Consider the following 14,333-nt stretch of genomic DNA (forward strand, 5'->3'; position numbering starts at 1 on the left):
TTTGGGGTGGTTTATTACATAGAAAAAATGGAAGCCAACAACATTCTCTCTTTACCACATCATTTATCCTTCAGAGAATGACTATTTTATTCCATTCTGGTTACTGTCTTAATCTGGATTTTGAAGTCTTTTTTTTTTTTCTTGTACCAGCCCTTGGGGTTCACCACCCATTGTACTTACATCTCTGTACCTCTTAACCATCTGTGGAAAGCCACCCTGTTATTCCCATCTTATGGATACATACACTGAACTCTGGGGAAGTCCAAGGTCACACAGTAAGTAAATGGTGAAGTGGAACTTAAAGTCAGGTCTCCACATACTGAGCTCTTACCTGCTGTACTGCATTAGCCCTCTAATGTTAAGGGACAGCTAATGACCATTCCCTTCTCTATTGACGTTCCCTGACATTGATTCCTCTGTGTTGTTTTTGTTGTTAAACTTTTCAGAAGTCATCTCCTTTCATGAGCAATTGTTAAGAAAGGCCTCTTCTCATAGACTAGACTATGCACAGGCGAACGCGCCGATTTCCATGACTGAGCTGGGGCTTTTGTGAGGTAATTCAATAAGGTCATGAGAGAAGATTGCCCCCAATGGGATTAGAGTCCTTTTAAGAGGAAGAAGGGGCCAGAGCTTTCCACCACCACCACTCTGCCCTGCCCTTCGAGGAAAACTGGATAAGGGACCTCACCAGAACCTGCCCATGTTGGTACCACCATCTTGGACTCACAGTTCCGCTGCCCAGTCTCTGGTGATTTCTAATAGCAGCTTCAGTAATAACAAACTCCAAGAATTTTTCCTAAATGTTACCGATCTCCTCTCAAGTTGGCATGCATACAGGGAGAAAGAAGGAACTCTGGGAACTGGCCAGTTATTTTCATTTACACCTAAGATACAAATTGCTGAGCTCTTAACTGCTGAGAATATATCCAACAAAACAGATGAATATGAGACACATTGTTAGTTGTCTGAGAAGTTGAACTCCCAACCTCCAAATAGGCAACGATTTAAAAAGATATAAAGAACTGAGGGCAAGTTACATTTCAAATTTCAAAAAATGCTCTTTTATCTCAGATACTTTAAGTTCTTTTGAACTTTTAAAAGTTGCTTATCTTTCTTTTTGAAGACACAATTAATGTCCCTGGGATTTGGGCCGCAAACCATGATCCTCAATGATACAGTCACACAAAGACCAAAACCAATTTATATGGAGATATGCTCAAGTATTAGGCCTTTAATTATTTTTTACACTACAGAATAAACACCACCTGCATCTTAGACTAAGTTTAGGACAACATCAGAGGTGAGGGAATGGAAGTGTCTGGGAGGCTGGCCGTCAGCTACCTCCATGGCCCTGGTTTCAGTTCTTTCTCCACCCTTACTTGGTCCTTCCTGTAGGTAAAGCTGTGCCCAGTCTCACCCTGTGCCCAGTAGTTTAGGAAAATCAGGAGCCTAGTGAAACCATGAGGGAACCAGAATGCAATGAGCTCACCTCTCCATCCTTGATAAAAGAAGTGAAAGCATTTCTCCTGGGGCTGGAAAGGAACTAACTTCAGAAAAAGATAGACAGGAGAGATGACATATCTGTCATCTGTAGAGATAATAGGGAAGCAGTTCATATTTGAAAAGCCCCCTTTTAGGGTAGGAGGTGTAGTCAGAAGGTGCTTAGCATGTGTGAGGCAAGGGTTCCAGCCCCAGCACCAAAAACAAAACAGAAAACACCTTTCACAAATTGTAACAAAAGGTACTACCACTGAGATAATTTTAAGCGTGTAGCTCAGTGGCATTAAGTCCATCCACACTGGTGTGTAATCATCACCCCCACCGTACGCAGAGATCTCTTTTCATCTTGCAAAACGGAAACCTCGTCCCCACTGACCACTATCTCCCTTGACCCCACCCGGCCCCAGGCCCTCGCAGCTGCCATTTGCTTTTTGTCTCTCTGAGTTTGCTGACTCTAGGTACCTCATATCCCTGGGATTATACAGTATAAAATTCCCTTAAAATTAAATATTAGCATGAAAGGACTAATAAAAACAATAAACTTGAGAGGAAATAGCTCCTTACACTTCCCCAGGGTGGCAGAGTGAACTAGTGGGGGTAAGGAGTGAAATTCAGGGGTGGCTCCCTGGAGGGGCAAACAGGGCCTGTGGCTGGAGCCCAGAGAACAGGACGAGCTGGCAGCAGAATGGAACTGATTCCAGGGCAAACAGCTAAATTGATGTGAAGAGAGAAAAACCTCCTGCAGACCGACTGCTTTTGTTTGTTGAGAAAAATACAGCATTTATTGGGGGAAGATAAGAGGACACATAAAAGCTACCAAGAGCCTCATATTCTTTTAGAATAGGGGGTAGAAAAAACCGCACACTGACTGGATTCAAACCGCATTTCCTCCCAGCTACATGGCCTGAATACGGTTTGGCCTGACGCAGCCAGCAGGACCCCCGGCCTTGTGGCATCCCCACCAGCAATTATTAAAACAAAAAACTCACTTTTGGGTGAAATAAGAAATGAATTTTGTAAGCAAATCAACTTAAATTCAAATACTTTTGGTTTTGAGATTGCAATATCTAAGAATTTGGGGTGAGAAACTAAGGACATATTTAATGGAAAACAGCTGTTTAAGAAGTTATAGTTACAATTCTGTGGACTGGTTGTTAGTTACTCTATGCTGACTATTTCGACAAGCATTAGGTGATCATATTCTAGAAAGTACACTGAAGCCAGGCAGAGTGGCAAACACCTGTAATCCTAGCAACTCTCTGAGGCAGGAGGATTGCAAGGTCAAAGCCAGCCTCAGCAACTTAGCAAGGACCTAAGCAACTCAGTGAGACCCTATCTCACAATAAAAAACAGAAAGGGCTGGGTATGTGGCTCAGTGTTTGATGGCCCTTAAGTTCAATCCCCAGTATGAAAAAAAAGCACATTGACCATCTGAATGTGCACCTGTGTGTGTGTGTGTGTGTGTGTGTGTGTGTGTGTAGAGGTACCACAACCTGTCATGCTGCAATAGCAGTGGTGACCACACGTAGCTTTTTGTGGCGTTAGGAGTGGGATTCGACAGCTGTGTAAACCAAGCAAGGCAAAGGAGCCCCCAGAGAGCATTTTCAATTTAGGTGTGGTGCCTCTCCAGGACCAGAAACTATCCACAATTTTTGCCTTTACTCTTACCAGGAACTCGCAGGATATTGAAATTCCTTATCTTAGAGCCTTAAGTATTAGAATTGGGAATTCATGCATGAATATTTTTCCTAACAATAATTTTGAATTTCTTACTGCTTAGTACATGCTACTAGCTTGGTGTTTTCATATAAGCCACAATATGCATATGCTGCTGAATGCAATGAATCATTCCAAGAATTTCTAAATAGAAGACCCTAAACAAGAATGTTCTACCTTTAACTATCAACACATACATTAATTTTCTCCTGATGCCAATCATAAATCAGATCAATTGTACACTTTGTTCAAAGTCCAAGGAAGAAAAGTGGAGTATTACAATGCTCACGCCAGGCTTTCACGAGGTCAAGAATGGCTTTTCCCACTTTAGGTTTTCAGCCTTCCCATGGCTTCCTCCAAGTCAGAAGTCTAGAATTTTATGAGGAAGCCAGAACAAAAACTAACCCAGATCTCCCACGGAACTCCCTCTGATGACTATCTCAAGTTGGAGCCCACTTTTGCTAAAGGAAAGGGAGAAGCATTTATTCCCCTTCATTACTATCAACATAGATCCCTATAGTTTAGAAATGGGATAATCTCCTTTTCCTGATAAAATTCACAAAAAGAGACAAGGTGGAGATGCCTGGCTGGATGGATACCTGGTGTAATGGTTAATCTGAATTATGAAGTTGATTGGATTGAGATACCGAAGATGAGGAGGCTTCTGGGTGTCTCAGTGAGGCTGTGTCTAGGAATGATTGGCATGTGGGACAGCGAACTGAAACAGAGATCCTCCCTGAGTGAGTGAAGCACAGTCCAAGTGGTTGGAGGTTTGGATGGAACAAAAATGTTGCAAGAACAAGGAAGCAGCTGCAGACACAAGCTCACACCGCCATTCTTCTCCAATGGGTTCTTGATTAACTGCTGTAATGGCCGGAGGACATCAGACTCCAGCTCCTTCACTCTTCCAAAGAGAACTCTGACTAGTGACTGCCCAGGGAGTTTCCAGGCCTGTCATCCTAGATTGAGGTGCCATCGTAGGCCTATCTAGCTTCTGGCTACATAAGCCAATCTGACAAGTACCCTTTTCAGAATTGTGTGTGTGTGTGTGTGTGTGTGTGTATCTCCTGTTGTTCTGATCCTCTAGAGAACCCTGACTAAAACACTTGGTCAGCAAAAGGATATTAAATCAAAGAAATGTTAACTATAAAGCGAGGGACAGTTTTTCATTTAGAGAAAACTCGGGCTGATGTTCAGTGGCAGTGATGGTTCTAAGTACCAGTTTTGGAAGACAAGCTCCTGACTGTCCCACAGATCCAGGAAAGGGTTGAAGTGAAGCCCAGTCACTCTGGTCAGCATGCTTTCATAAAATGCTGCTACTCTTCCAATCAAGTTGAGTTTGGAACACAGGAAAAGAGCAAAAGGCACGCTTCCCTTGACCAGCTGGAAAATGTCAACTACTTCTCCTCAAGTAAGGAGGCCTTGAAAAACTCCCTCTGCAGATCAATATTGTAGTCTTCTCCTGAGGCCTTCACTGTACTGTAGTTACAGCTGGCTCTCGGTCCGCTCCTATGAAGGCTCCCAGTCGGCACAGTGCAAGACGGGGCTGGGCTGTCATCTTGTGCTGGTGTCTGCACACCCTCTCATCACTCTTCCCTCTTGGTGTGACTGAAGAGTGCACATTTCCACGTGGCCCATATGTTTACAATCAGGGGCAGGGAGAGAACTCGGTGGAATTCCAGCATTGTATTCTGACCTTGGTTATTTCCATGCTTTCTAAAATGAGCCACAAGGTTCACTGCTCAAAAAAAACATCTTTTGGTAAATTTCTAAGTGTATGATCTAAAAGTTCCAGGAATCAAAATACCCTGGCTTTGGAATTGAGTAGCCAGAGACCTTCTCTGTGAGTGTTGTTAATATGGCCCTGGGGCCTAAGCAGCCACTGCTGCCCTGAGATGGTGCATGGTCTGCTTGCTGTGGGGGCGCACGGACCAGGTTCAGAATAGGGCCTCTCCTGGACTCCTGGACTGCCCATCCCCTCCCTGGGTGGCTTTCTGGTACACTTATCTATATCACACTAAGCAGCTGGTTACCAAAGTCACTTGGGTGCAGGGGAGCTCAGCTGATGGGAGAACAACTGGTCACCTGACTGTGTTTGCTGAAGATTCCAGCTAGTTATTTAGTACTGAGAAATACAGTCACAGAAATCAGAGAGCAAGATGGGCGAACACAAATCTTTCCAGAACTGTGGTAATGGAGTGATATAACCTTTCCATATCTCACATAAGCATGCTCTACCTATAGGAAAGGTGAGATTGTGTTTCACCTATGATTCACAAAGTATTGAGGGGTTAGTGCATTCTCCGGGCCTCCATGGTGAGGCCTTACCCACTTACAAAGCCGGTGCGAGAACTGCAAGTCCTCTGCCCCCCACAATGTGGCGTTTGACTCAGAGCTGCTGGACAGAAAGTGGAATGGAACGTTCTGTTATTTATAGAGGCTGTCAAAGTACATTTTACCAGATCTGAAGCCTCCAAGTTGTTTATAGGTAGTTGGCAAGTGTCCACGTGACATTTTATCTCAGTAAGAAAAAAAATACAGCCATCAGATCCAACCACAGAAATCACAGTTGATGAATGTAAACTAGTCCACTCAGGCCCTCATAGAAAATGGACCCACGTGCCGTCCTTCCCCACAGAGGCTCTGACAGCGGCTAGCTTCAAAGTAGGACAGCAAAATTAGCGGTATGACACACAAATCCTATAACCTCTGATGATTTTGTCCAAATCAATTCTATGTGCAGAGGGGAAACCTTTCAGTGATGGCTCAGGGTTAAATCTGCATTTCCCAGAAAAGCCTAGGAGGCCTTCTCCTTCCACCTTTCCCTACCTCCATGCTGTGGATCTGGCCACATGTGCCTCATCATAGAATGTTCTGGATGAGCCCAGGCATGCTGTGCCATTTCACACCTGTGCCGTAACCCGTAACCCCTGGCACTGCTCTGCCCGGAGCAGCTGTGCTTCACTCCTCCGCTGCCCCCCTTGGCTGGCTCCAGTCTCCTTATCCAGCAAAGGTCGGCTCAGACCTCTTTTCCTCCTGGAGATCTTGTCTGAGTGCCCCCAACGCCCTGCCCCCACTTTACCCCACGCAGGCCGGCTAAGCACCTTTCTCAGAAGACACTAAGTCAGACATGGGAATTGCCCATTTAAACACGGTTCAGGTCTTAATTTTCTCTGCGTCCTTGCTACCTTCTGGGGCTGGAATACAGTTTGTCCCCTCCAAAACTCATGCTGAAAGTTGATTGTGGCAGTACTGGGAGTGTGGCCTCAAGAAGCGAATAGATTGTTAAGCGAGATTAATGTCTTTCTTGTGGGACTGGGTTAATTCTCACCAAATCAAGTTCTTGGTTTTGCCCCACTGGGCTACTTCCCATGAGAGTGAGTTGTTATAAAGCAAGGGGACCCCTTCTGTTTTGTCTGGCCCACATACAGCCTCTTTCCCATTTACTACTGACCAACTGTCACTACAAATAATTTCAGAATGGGCTGAGCAGATACTGGTACCATGTTTTGGACTTTGCAGCCTCTCTTTGTCTGAGTCAGAGTAAACTTCCATTCTTTATAACTCACCGAGTCTCAGGTATTCTGTTATAGTAAGAGAAAATGAATGAAGTCAGTACCTAACACTGTGCCTGATGAAAGAATGAAGCATTTGATGAAAGAATGAATAAAATGAATGCCGAATAAAGATCTACCCAGACAATACCTTCAATTCCCAAGGATCAATAGATAATATTTTAGGTGAAAGTTATTTCAAATAATCCCCATCCTGTCCCCACACATTTTGGATGGAACATAGCATGGTGAAGAGTCACTAAGAAAAGGGTGTAAAGTCTGTGTTTAGCTGCCTTCTGCCAGAATGTCTGGAGGAAAAATGTAGTGTTTTTATCTTTTGAAAGATTTTTTGAAAAATATTACACCATTATAAACAATAACTTAGTCAAATAAACTGTTTAGCTGAAATTTTCATTCCAATTATAAATGAAGAATATTACACACAAAACAGCTGGAGGAAGGACCCAAGGAAGTGGGCAGTTTTATTTTAAGAGCCCGAGACTGATGATGCCTGCATTCTAAGTGATATTATTTTTAACAATTTAATAAACTATTTTTTCCAGCTTATAAGCCTGCCTTATGACCCAAACAAAAAGTAGTTTTTGGAGAGGAAGAAAAGGAAGAAAGAATTATTAATAGACTAGGAAGTTAGTTGTTTCCTGAAACTTTAATTTTAATAAAAAATTGCTGTATTTGTTGACTTAAAGGAAATAGCTATTTGGTCTCACATGGGTCCTGTGAGGAGAGATCCACCTTTTTAGGTTCTTGGGATCCCTAGAGAGGAGCTTAACCTGAAAAGGAGGTGGGGAGTCAGAAAGGGCTGCCGAGAGGGATGGAGGAAGTGCTGGCATGGAGTGCTTCCAGAATGCTTTTGGGAAAATAAATACAGAATGGAAGACTATGGGGCTAGGAAAGTATGCCACCAAGGCTGTGACAGCCTGCTCATACCCACTGTTGGCAACTGTTATGGTGTGGATCAGGAATGTCCCCCCACCCCAAAGGCTCATGCATTAAAGGCTTGGTCCAGTGCATCAATGCTCAGAGGGCAGCTACTGGGAAGCGACTGGATTATGAGAGCTCTGACCTCATGAACAGACTGATCTGTTGATGGGTTGTAGCTGATGGCCTTATTGGGAGGTGGTCTAAAGTATAGGAAGTGGGACCTATTTTAAGGAAGTAGGTCGTGTGCAGTATGCCCTGAAGGCGTTTCATGTCCCAGTCCCTTCTTCACTCTTGCCCTCTCTGCTTCCTGGCTGTCATGAGCTGGGCAGCCTCCTCTGCCACACCCTTCCACCATGATGTGCTTCAGCTAGGCCCAAAGCAATGGAGCTGACCAACCACCGACCGAATCCTCTGAAACTGAGCCCAAATAAAGCTCTCCTCCTTTAAGTTGCTTTTCTTAGGTATTTTATTTTGTGACAAAAATCTGACTAACAAGAGTAATTAGGTAGGAGACATGAGGATTCTCATGCACTGAGTCGGTGTGTCAATGCACGTAACCATTTTGGAAAACGGTGGCATTGCACATCAACAATGAACCTGTGCTGTGACCTGCAATTCCACTTCTAGGTATGTGACCTGGAGAAGAAACTCCAGAACATGTGCCCCATGAGCCATGTGCAAAAATGCACAAGATCAGTGTCCAATATAGAAAAAAACAATAGTGAGAACAACCCATAATCCATGAGCAGTAGAGTGGATAAAAAATGTGGTAGGGAACCCGGCACCACAGTGAAGTATAGCTAGCGCATTTATGTAGCTAAGCCACCAAAACACAATGGAGGAAAGCAGCAAGTTACCAAAGAACTTATGTGTAGCACAATTCCATCTATAGAAAGATCAAAAATGGGCAAAACTACAGAATGCATTATTGGGGGCATATGTGTCAAAACTGTTAAAGTAAATTTCAGGGAACAAAATTTTGAATCACAAGATTCAAAATAGTGACTACACAGCTACTGGCCATGTTTTATGCCTAATAATAAGTATTCGTTATTTTTATTCTTTAAAGTGTACAGATTATCATCCTCTTTTGCATGTATTATTCACTTAACAATTTTTAAGGAGTTGTTTTAAAACAAAAGTAAACAGAGATGTTGAGTCAGAAACTCACCAGGAAGGTGCAAGGTACGGGAAGAGAAGAGAGTTACACAGGAGCTAAATTCTGGAGTTCCGCTCAGCACAACAGGTGGTACTAAAAAGAACTCTACAGCTCATGTGCGTTGGTTTCCGCGCCACTCCAAGGATTCCTGTTGCTCCTCACGCTAATGGAGGCCCCAGGCCTTCAGTGCTTAGTACCCCTGCTCCACGCTGCCTGCGGCTCACTTGTCTCTGCTCCTGTCCCCCAGGCCTGCTGAAGCCCGCAGACTTTGGCCACCTCCTGGCCTGTGACCAACCACAGGATGAGTCTAACCCTTCAGGACCCCTCATCACTGACAAGATGCAGTCCACACCCTGCTGCACCATGGCTTTGTAGATGCTCTCTTCCTGCTTGGAGTGCCATCCGAGGATAACCCAGATGTCTCTTCTTGTGCCACTGAGGACTTTCTGCATCTCTCCAGTCAGAGCCAAGTGCTCCCTCTCTGGCCCACTCAGCTCCCTGTGTGTGTCTCTACCACACACAGCACTTGGAATGGTCATCATCTGAGGACGGGTCCCACTCCCGTTGGACTCGGACACCTGCAGAACCATGGATGATGTTCGAATATCACCCACTCAGCACCTCACAGGCAGCCATCGGTCAGAGTGGACCCATGGAGCCCAGGGCTGCAGGTGCCTCCCAGCCCCCCGAGTCGCTGGGTGTGAATTCCTTAGTAGCTGAATCCCCGGGAGGTAGCGGGCAGGGGAGAAGCTGCCAGCTGGGTGAAGAGATGGGACACAGGACAGCATTATTTCCCAACAATCTTAAGAAAATGTTTTCTTGATCTAAATTGTTTCTTGATCTAAAATATCTGCAGTGTCTTGGGCCTAAAATTCTTTCTCTCCCCCATGGGAAATCATCTCCAATATGAGGACGTGAGCCAGTGAGGTAACGCCATCGATTTATAAAAATTAAGTTGGCGAACTTTTATTCTGTCTTCAACAAAGAAAACCAAAGATAAGTCACCTTTTGGTACAGATAGTAACCAACTAGTATTATCAGAAGCATTTTGATATTTTAGCAACTGGCATGACCATTATATATCAATATCCAGTAGCTCAATATCCAACTTCTTTATATCCTTAGAGTACAAGGGCTGGTAATAGGCATTTAATAAGTATTTACCAAAAAAAAAAAAGACATAATTAAATTTCAAAAAATGGAATCATTAACTATTTTTTCCAACAAGAAGGAGAGAATCTGAGATCTGGCTCCTGCGGTGAATGACTGTTGTCTGCCCTCCCTTCATCTAAAAGCAGGCTGGTTAACAGATGAGCATATGATCCGAGTTGGTCCAGTAAGACGCAATCCTGAGTTTCTGCTTGACAACCCCAATTCCTCTAGCCCCTCAATCTCTCCTGTTGCCAGGCAAGGATCAGTAGCTGTCTTTCCCCAATGAGTGAGGACCTGCTGAGAAGGAAGCAGAGGACAGCAGAACCAGGACATGGGGAGAAAAAGGTTCCCACAAGGGAATTTAAACCCCCTACCTCCAGCCATGCCTGAAGACCTCCCCTGCACCTTTCAATCAAATAACCCAGTGCATTCCCTTTCTTTGTTACAATAATTTGACTTTTTGTCTGGTTTTTTTTTTTTGTTGTTGTTGTTGTTTGTTTGTTGGTTTTTGCTTTTTGCAGATAAAAGCCCAGTCTAATTCAGGTAGAAAGATGAACTTCCACTAGAAGGACACAAGTCTAAGTTTTCCTTTGTGTAAGCATCTCTTAACTTTTCAATCCTATGACCTTTTTCTGGTTCCTTTTTGTAACTCACCTTTTACCAAGGAGGACATTTGATAGATTTATAAACTTGGGAAAGTCCAGTGTGTTCATGACAGGATAAGCATGGATAGGGACAAGCAAAGTGTCATCCCCCTAAAATTAATGAGAAGAAAGTCAAGTTTGACATTCTGAAAACTATAACCTTTAAAGACCAATTTGAAGATGCCTTATTTTCTATTTTATTTTTTAATCATCTAAAAAATTCCTTAAGAAACTTCAGTGTGTAAGTGCGACATTACAAATATTGAGGGGTTTTTTTAGCCATAAAAAAGTGAAGGAAATTCACTGAAATGATGTTCATTATTACCAAGAAAGCTAATCATGTCCCACATAGATATAATGATGATAACCTGTCTGCTTCTAGCTCAAAAGATCACAAGCTCAAAAGATCATCACTGATGACCTGAGAGAAAGAGAAACCAGCACAGAATCTCGGATCTAAATATCACAGAATAGTAAAAAAAAAATTACTGGCAAGAGAGCCCAGAAACTTGTTTCCAGTTCTGCATAATGTTTGACCTTGAGCAAGACCTTTATTCTCTCTGGATCTGTTTCTTCCTGTGTAAAATGGAGACAATCATGCCTTTCCTAAAAGGTGTTTTTAAGAATTAAAGTGGATTAAAATCTTAAAAACTTAGAACTACTGCATAAATTTGAGGTGTTATTATTAGCACTATTATATGTGGGTGGCTGGAAATGTACCCTAGTACTCTGTACAATGCCCATTCTAGGAATTTTTCTTCTACTGAGTACAGAATATTCTTTCTGAAAACAATATTCTGGTTTCATTTTTATGCTTCTTTTTTTTAAATGGAATCTCCAAATAACGACAAATGGTTTGTCACAATCGTAAGGAAACGTGTTTCTTGATCTAAAATATTTGCGGTGTCTTGGGCCTAAGGTTCTTGCTGTCTCCCATGGGAAATCATCTCTGATATGATGACATGAGCCAGTGAGGTAATGCCATAAAAATTAAGGTGGCAAATTTTTATTCTGTCTTCAACAAGGAAAACCAAAGACAAGTCACCTTTTGGTACAGATAGTAAATAATAAGAGTATTGCTTAAAAAGGAAAAACAAAAAAAGAAACTGAACACTACTCTTCCATTTTACTTTTTTTTAAAGATTTTTAAAATATTTTTGTTGGTGGTAGATAGACACAATACCTTTATTGTATTTGTTTATTTTTATGTGGTGCCAAGGATCGAACCCAGTGCCTCACACATGCTAGGCAAGTGCTCTACCACTGAGCTGCAACCCTAGTCCCTCCATTTTACTTTTGAAACATAAAGAATGCTCTTGACTTTGAGGCTTCTCAAGCTCCTAGATTCTCTGCAGTATGGAGAAAGGGTGGGTGGAGGTGGCAGTTTTAAGAAAATGGACAACATGTGGAGCTGGCTCTGGCTAGAGGCCGAAGGGTGAATGAGGAGACCTAGAACAGATGCCTACGAACAAACCGAACCGTGCAGCCATCTGGGGGTCAGGCCACCAGGCTCCAACTCCCCACAGGCCCTGAAGGCTGCCCCTGTTTTTATGATCACAACTTGGGTGTGTGTTGATTTTTCAGCCGAGCACTTTAAGGAGAGTGTTCAAGTCTTTACCACCTCCCAGTCCCACACAATAAAGGAGGTTTCTATCAGGACATGGCCGCACACAGTGTCTCCTGAACCTACCAGGTTCGTAGCAGCCTAACAACCTCCCACCTTGGGTGTCCATCACTGGGCCACTCCTTCCTGGCCAGTCGGACTGCCCAGCCAAGGCCGAGAGAGCTCTGACTGGTCATTGCATTTCTTTCTTCCTCCCCACCCCAACAAAAATGCAATTTTAGGAAACTTACCTTACAGTGAATGCGGATGCAGTCATAATAGTATCGCCACTCATCAGGAGAAAAGGTAATGGTGACCATGAGGGACAAGCCAGGGACCAGGCGGTGTTCCTGGAAAGCAGGTAGGCTCTTGTTGGGACAAACACCAGGCTCACAGACAGCAGCACTGTGGTGACAACATGCTATGCTCCCACCCCAGCAGGTTGGAGACACAGGAAACCACAACCCAGCAGAGAAGAGCGTGGGAGGGCAGGTGACCCATGAGGACAGGTGATCCTGCGATGCCTACCTTTTTCACATAGCTGATCTGGAAGAATTTGGTTTGTGGAGGTAAAATATGAACATGTGTGTCTTCATCAGAAATATTGACCAGGTGCTGGTGAGAAAAAGATGCAGTTAGGACAGTATTTCATCTATTGCAAATTCATCTCTATGATTAGTGATGTCTCATCTTGTTTAAGGGAATTTCAGGGTTTATACTTTTTAAAATATTTTTTAGTCATAGATGGGCAGAATACTCTTATTTATTTATTTTTAAAAACATTTATTTACTTATGTATCTTTAGTTGTTTTTTTTTTAAATGTGGATACATTAGTTTGTTTTTATGTGGTGCCGAGGATTGAACCCAGTGCCTCAAGCATGCTAGGCGAGCACTCTACCACTGAGCCACTACCCCGGCCCCACTCTTATTTATTTTTATGTGGTGCTCAGGATTGAACTCAGCGCCTCACACCTGCAAGGCAAGTGCTCTACCACTGAGCCACAACCCCAGCCCCCTATTTTTTTAACTTTTAAAAAGACTTAGCTGGGCATGGTGGTACAGCCCTGTAATCCCAGTGGCTGGGGGGCTGAGGCAGGAGGATTGCAAATTCAAAGCCAACCTCAGAATCCAGTGAAATCCTGCGGGTCCTGGGGTTGTGGCTCAGTGGCAGAGTGCTTGCCTAGCATGTGTGAGGCACTGGGTTTGATCCTCAACAGGACCACGTACAAATAAATAAATAAATAAGGTCCTACCGACTTGAGTGGGACTTAGGCTCACAGTAGGCCCAAGTCCATCCATCCACCAGCAGCTACTCTCTGGACTGCCTCTTCCAACCAGCAGACTATTGTGGGAGCTCAGGCAGGGCCCAGATCTGCCCACACCAACATATGTGGGACCCAGGCCCAGGGTAGGTCTGAGTTTGCCACCTGGGAGCCTAAGCCTAACCCACTTCCACCTTGAGACACTGCAGACATCACCATAGCCATCCCCACACAGTAATCCCTACGTTTTGACAACAGACATGGCCTAGAAGCTGCTGCATCTCAGAGCAGGCATCCCAAAGAGAATGGGAGGCCCCATCTCTGTAAGACATTGCATCCATCTTGGGGGCACCTCCACCATTATCTTGAGTTACCTTGGCTATTGCTCCCACCACTTTTCGTTGAGTAGCATACATTAAGGGACACCAGCAGGATCTGGAAGCCCAACATCAAGGTGAGGTACAGACAATCTGCATGGGTACTACAAGAATATAGGGAAGCAACTGTAATATCTCAGATCTACACTGCAAGAAAGGAAGACACATAGACAACATGAAAAAACAAGGGAGCAAGTGCCCCAAACAAACCAGGACACTATAATAATAGAACCTATGGACAGTGAAGTTGATGAAATGTCAGAGAAGGAGATCAGAAGGTTCATAGTTAAAATGATCTGTGATTAAAGAATGACCTAAAAGAGCAAATACAGGCAAAAATGGATCACTCCAACAAAGAGATAAGAGAGCAAATACAGGTAGCAAAAGATTACTTCAAGAAAGAGGGACTCTGAAAAAAAAATC

General features: G+C 43.7%; 2 protein-coding genes across 18 annotated transcripts in view; both read right to left on the minus strand.

Moving 5' to 3' along the window:
• Positions 1 to 14,333, minus strand: part of LOC144256697 (tyrosine-protein phosphatase non-receptor type 4-like) — an 851,727-nt gene that overhangs the window by 167,208 nt on the left and 670,186 nt on the right. The gene's annotated exons all lie outside the window — the stretch shown is intronic.
• The window catches only part of LOC144254632 (cilia- and flagella-associated protein 221-like), a 92,938-nt gene that overhangs the window by 64,775 nt on the left and 13,830 nt on the right, over positions 1 to 14,333 (minus strand). For both annotated transcript variants that reach the window (XM_077798033.1, XM_077798031.1), the window contains exons 3-5: positions 12,799 to 12,885; positions 12,522 to 12,620; positions 10,678 to 10,778 (exon numbers count right to left, since the gene is read on the minus strand). In XM_077798033.1, the coding sequence (XP_077654159.1) occupies positions 10,678 to 10,778; positions 12,522 to 12,620; positions 12,799 to 12,885 (287 nt within the window). The remainder of the gene's footprint in view (positions 1 to 10,677; positions 10,779 to 12,521; positions 12,621 to 12,798; positions 12,886 to 14,333) is intronic.

Source organism: Urocitellus parryii, chromosome 1, assembly GCF_045843805.1.
Source record: "Urocitellus parryii isolate mUroPar1 chromosome 1, mUroPar1.hap1, whole genome shotgun sequence".
In the NCBI taxonomy this organism is placed as follows: domain Eukaryota; kingdom Metazoa; phylum Chordata; class Mammalia; order Rodentia; family Sciuridae; genus Urocitellus; species Urocitellus parryii.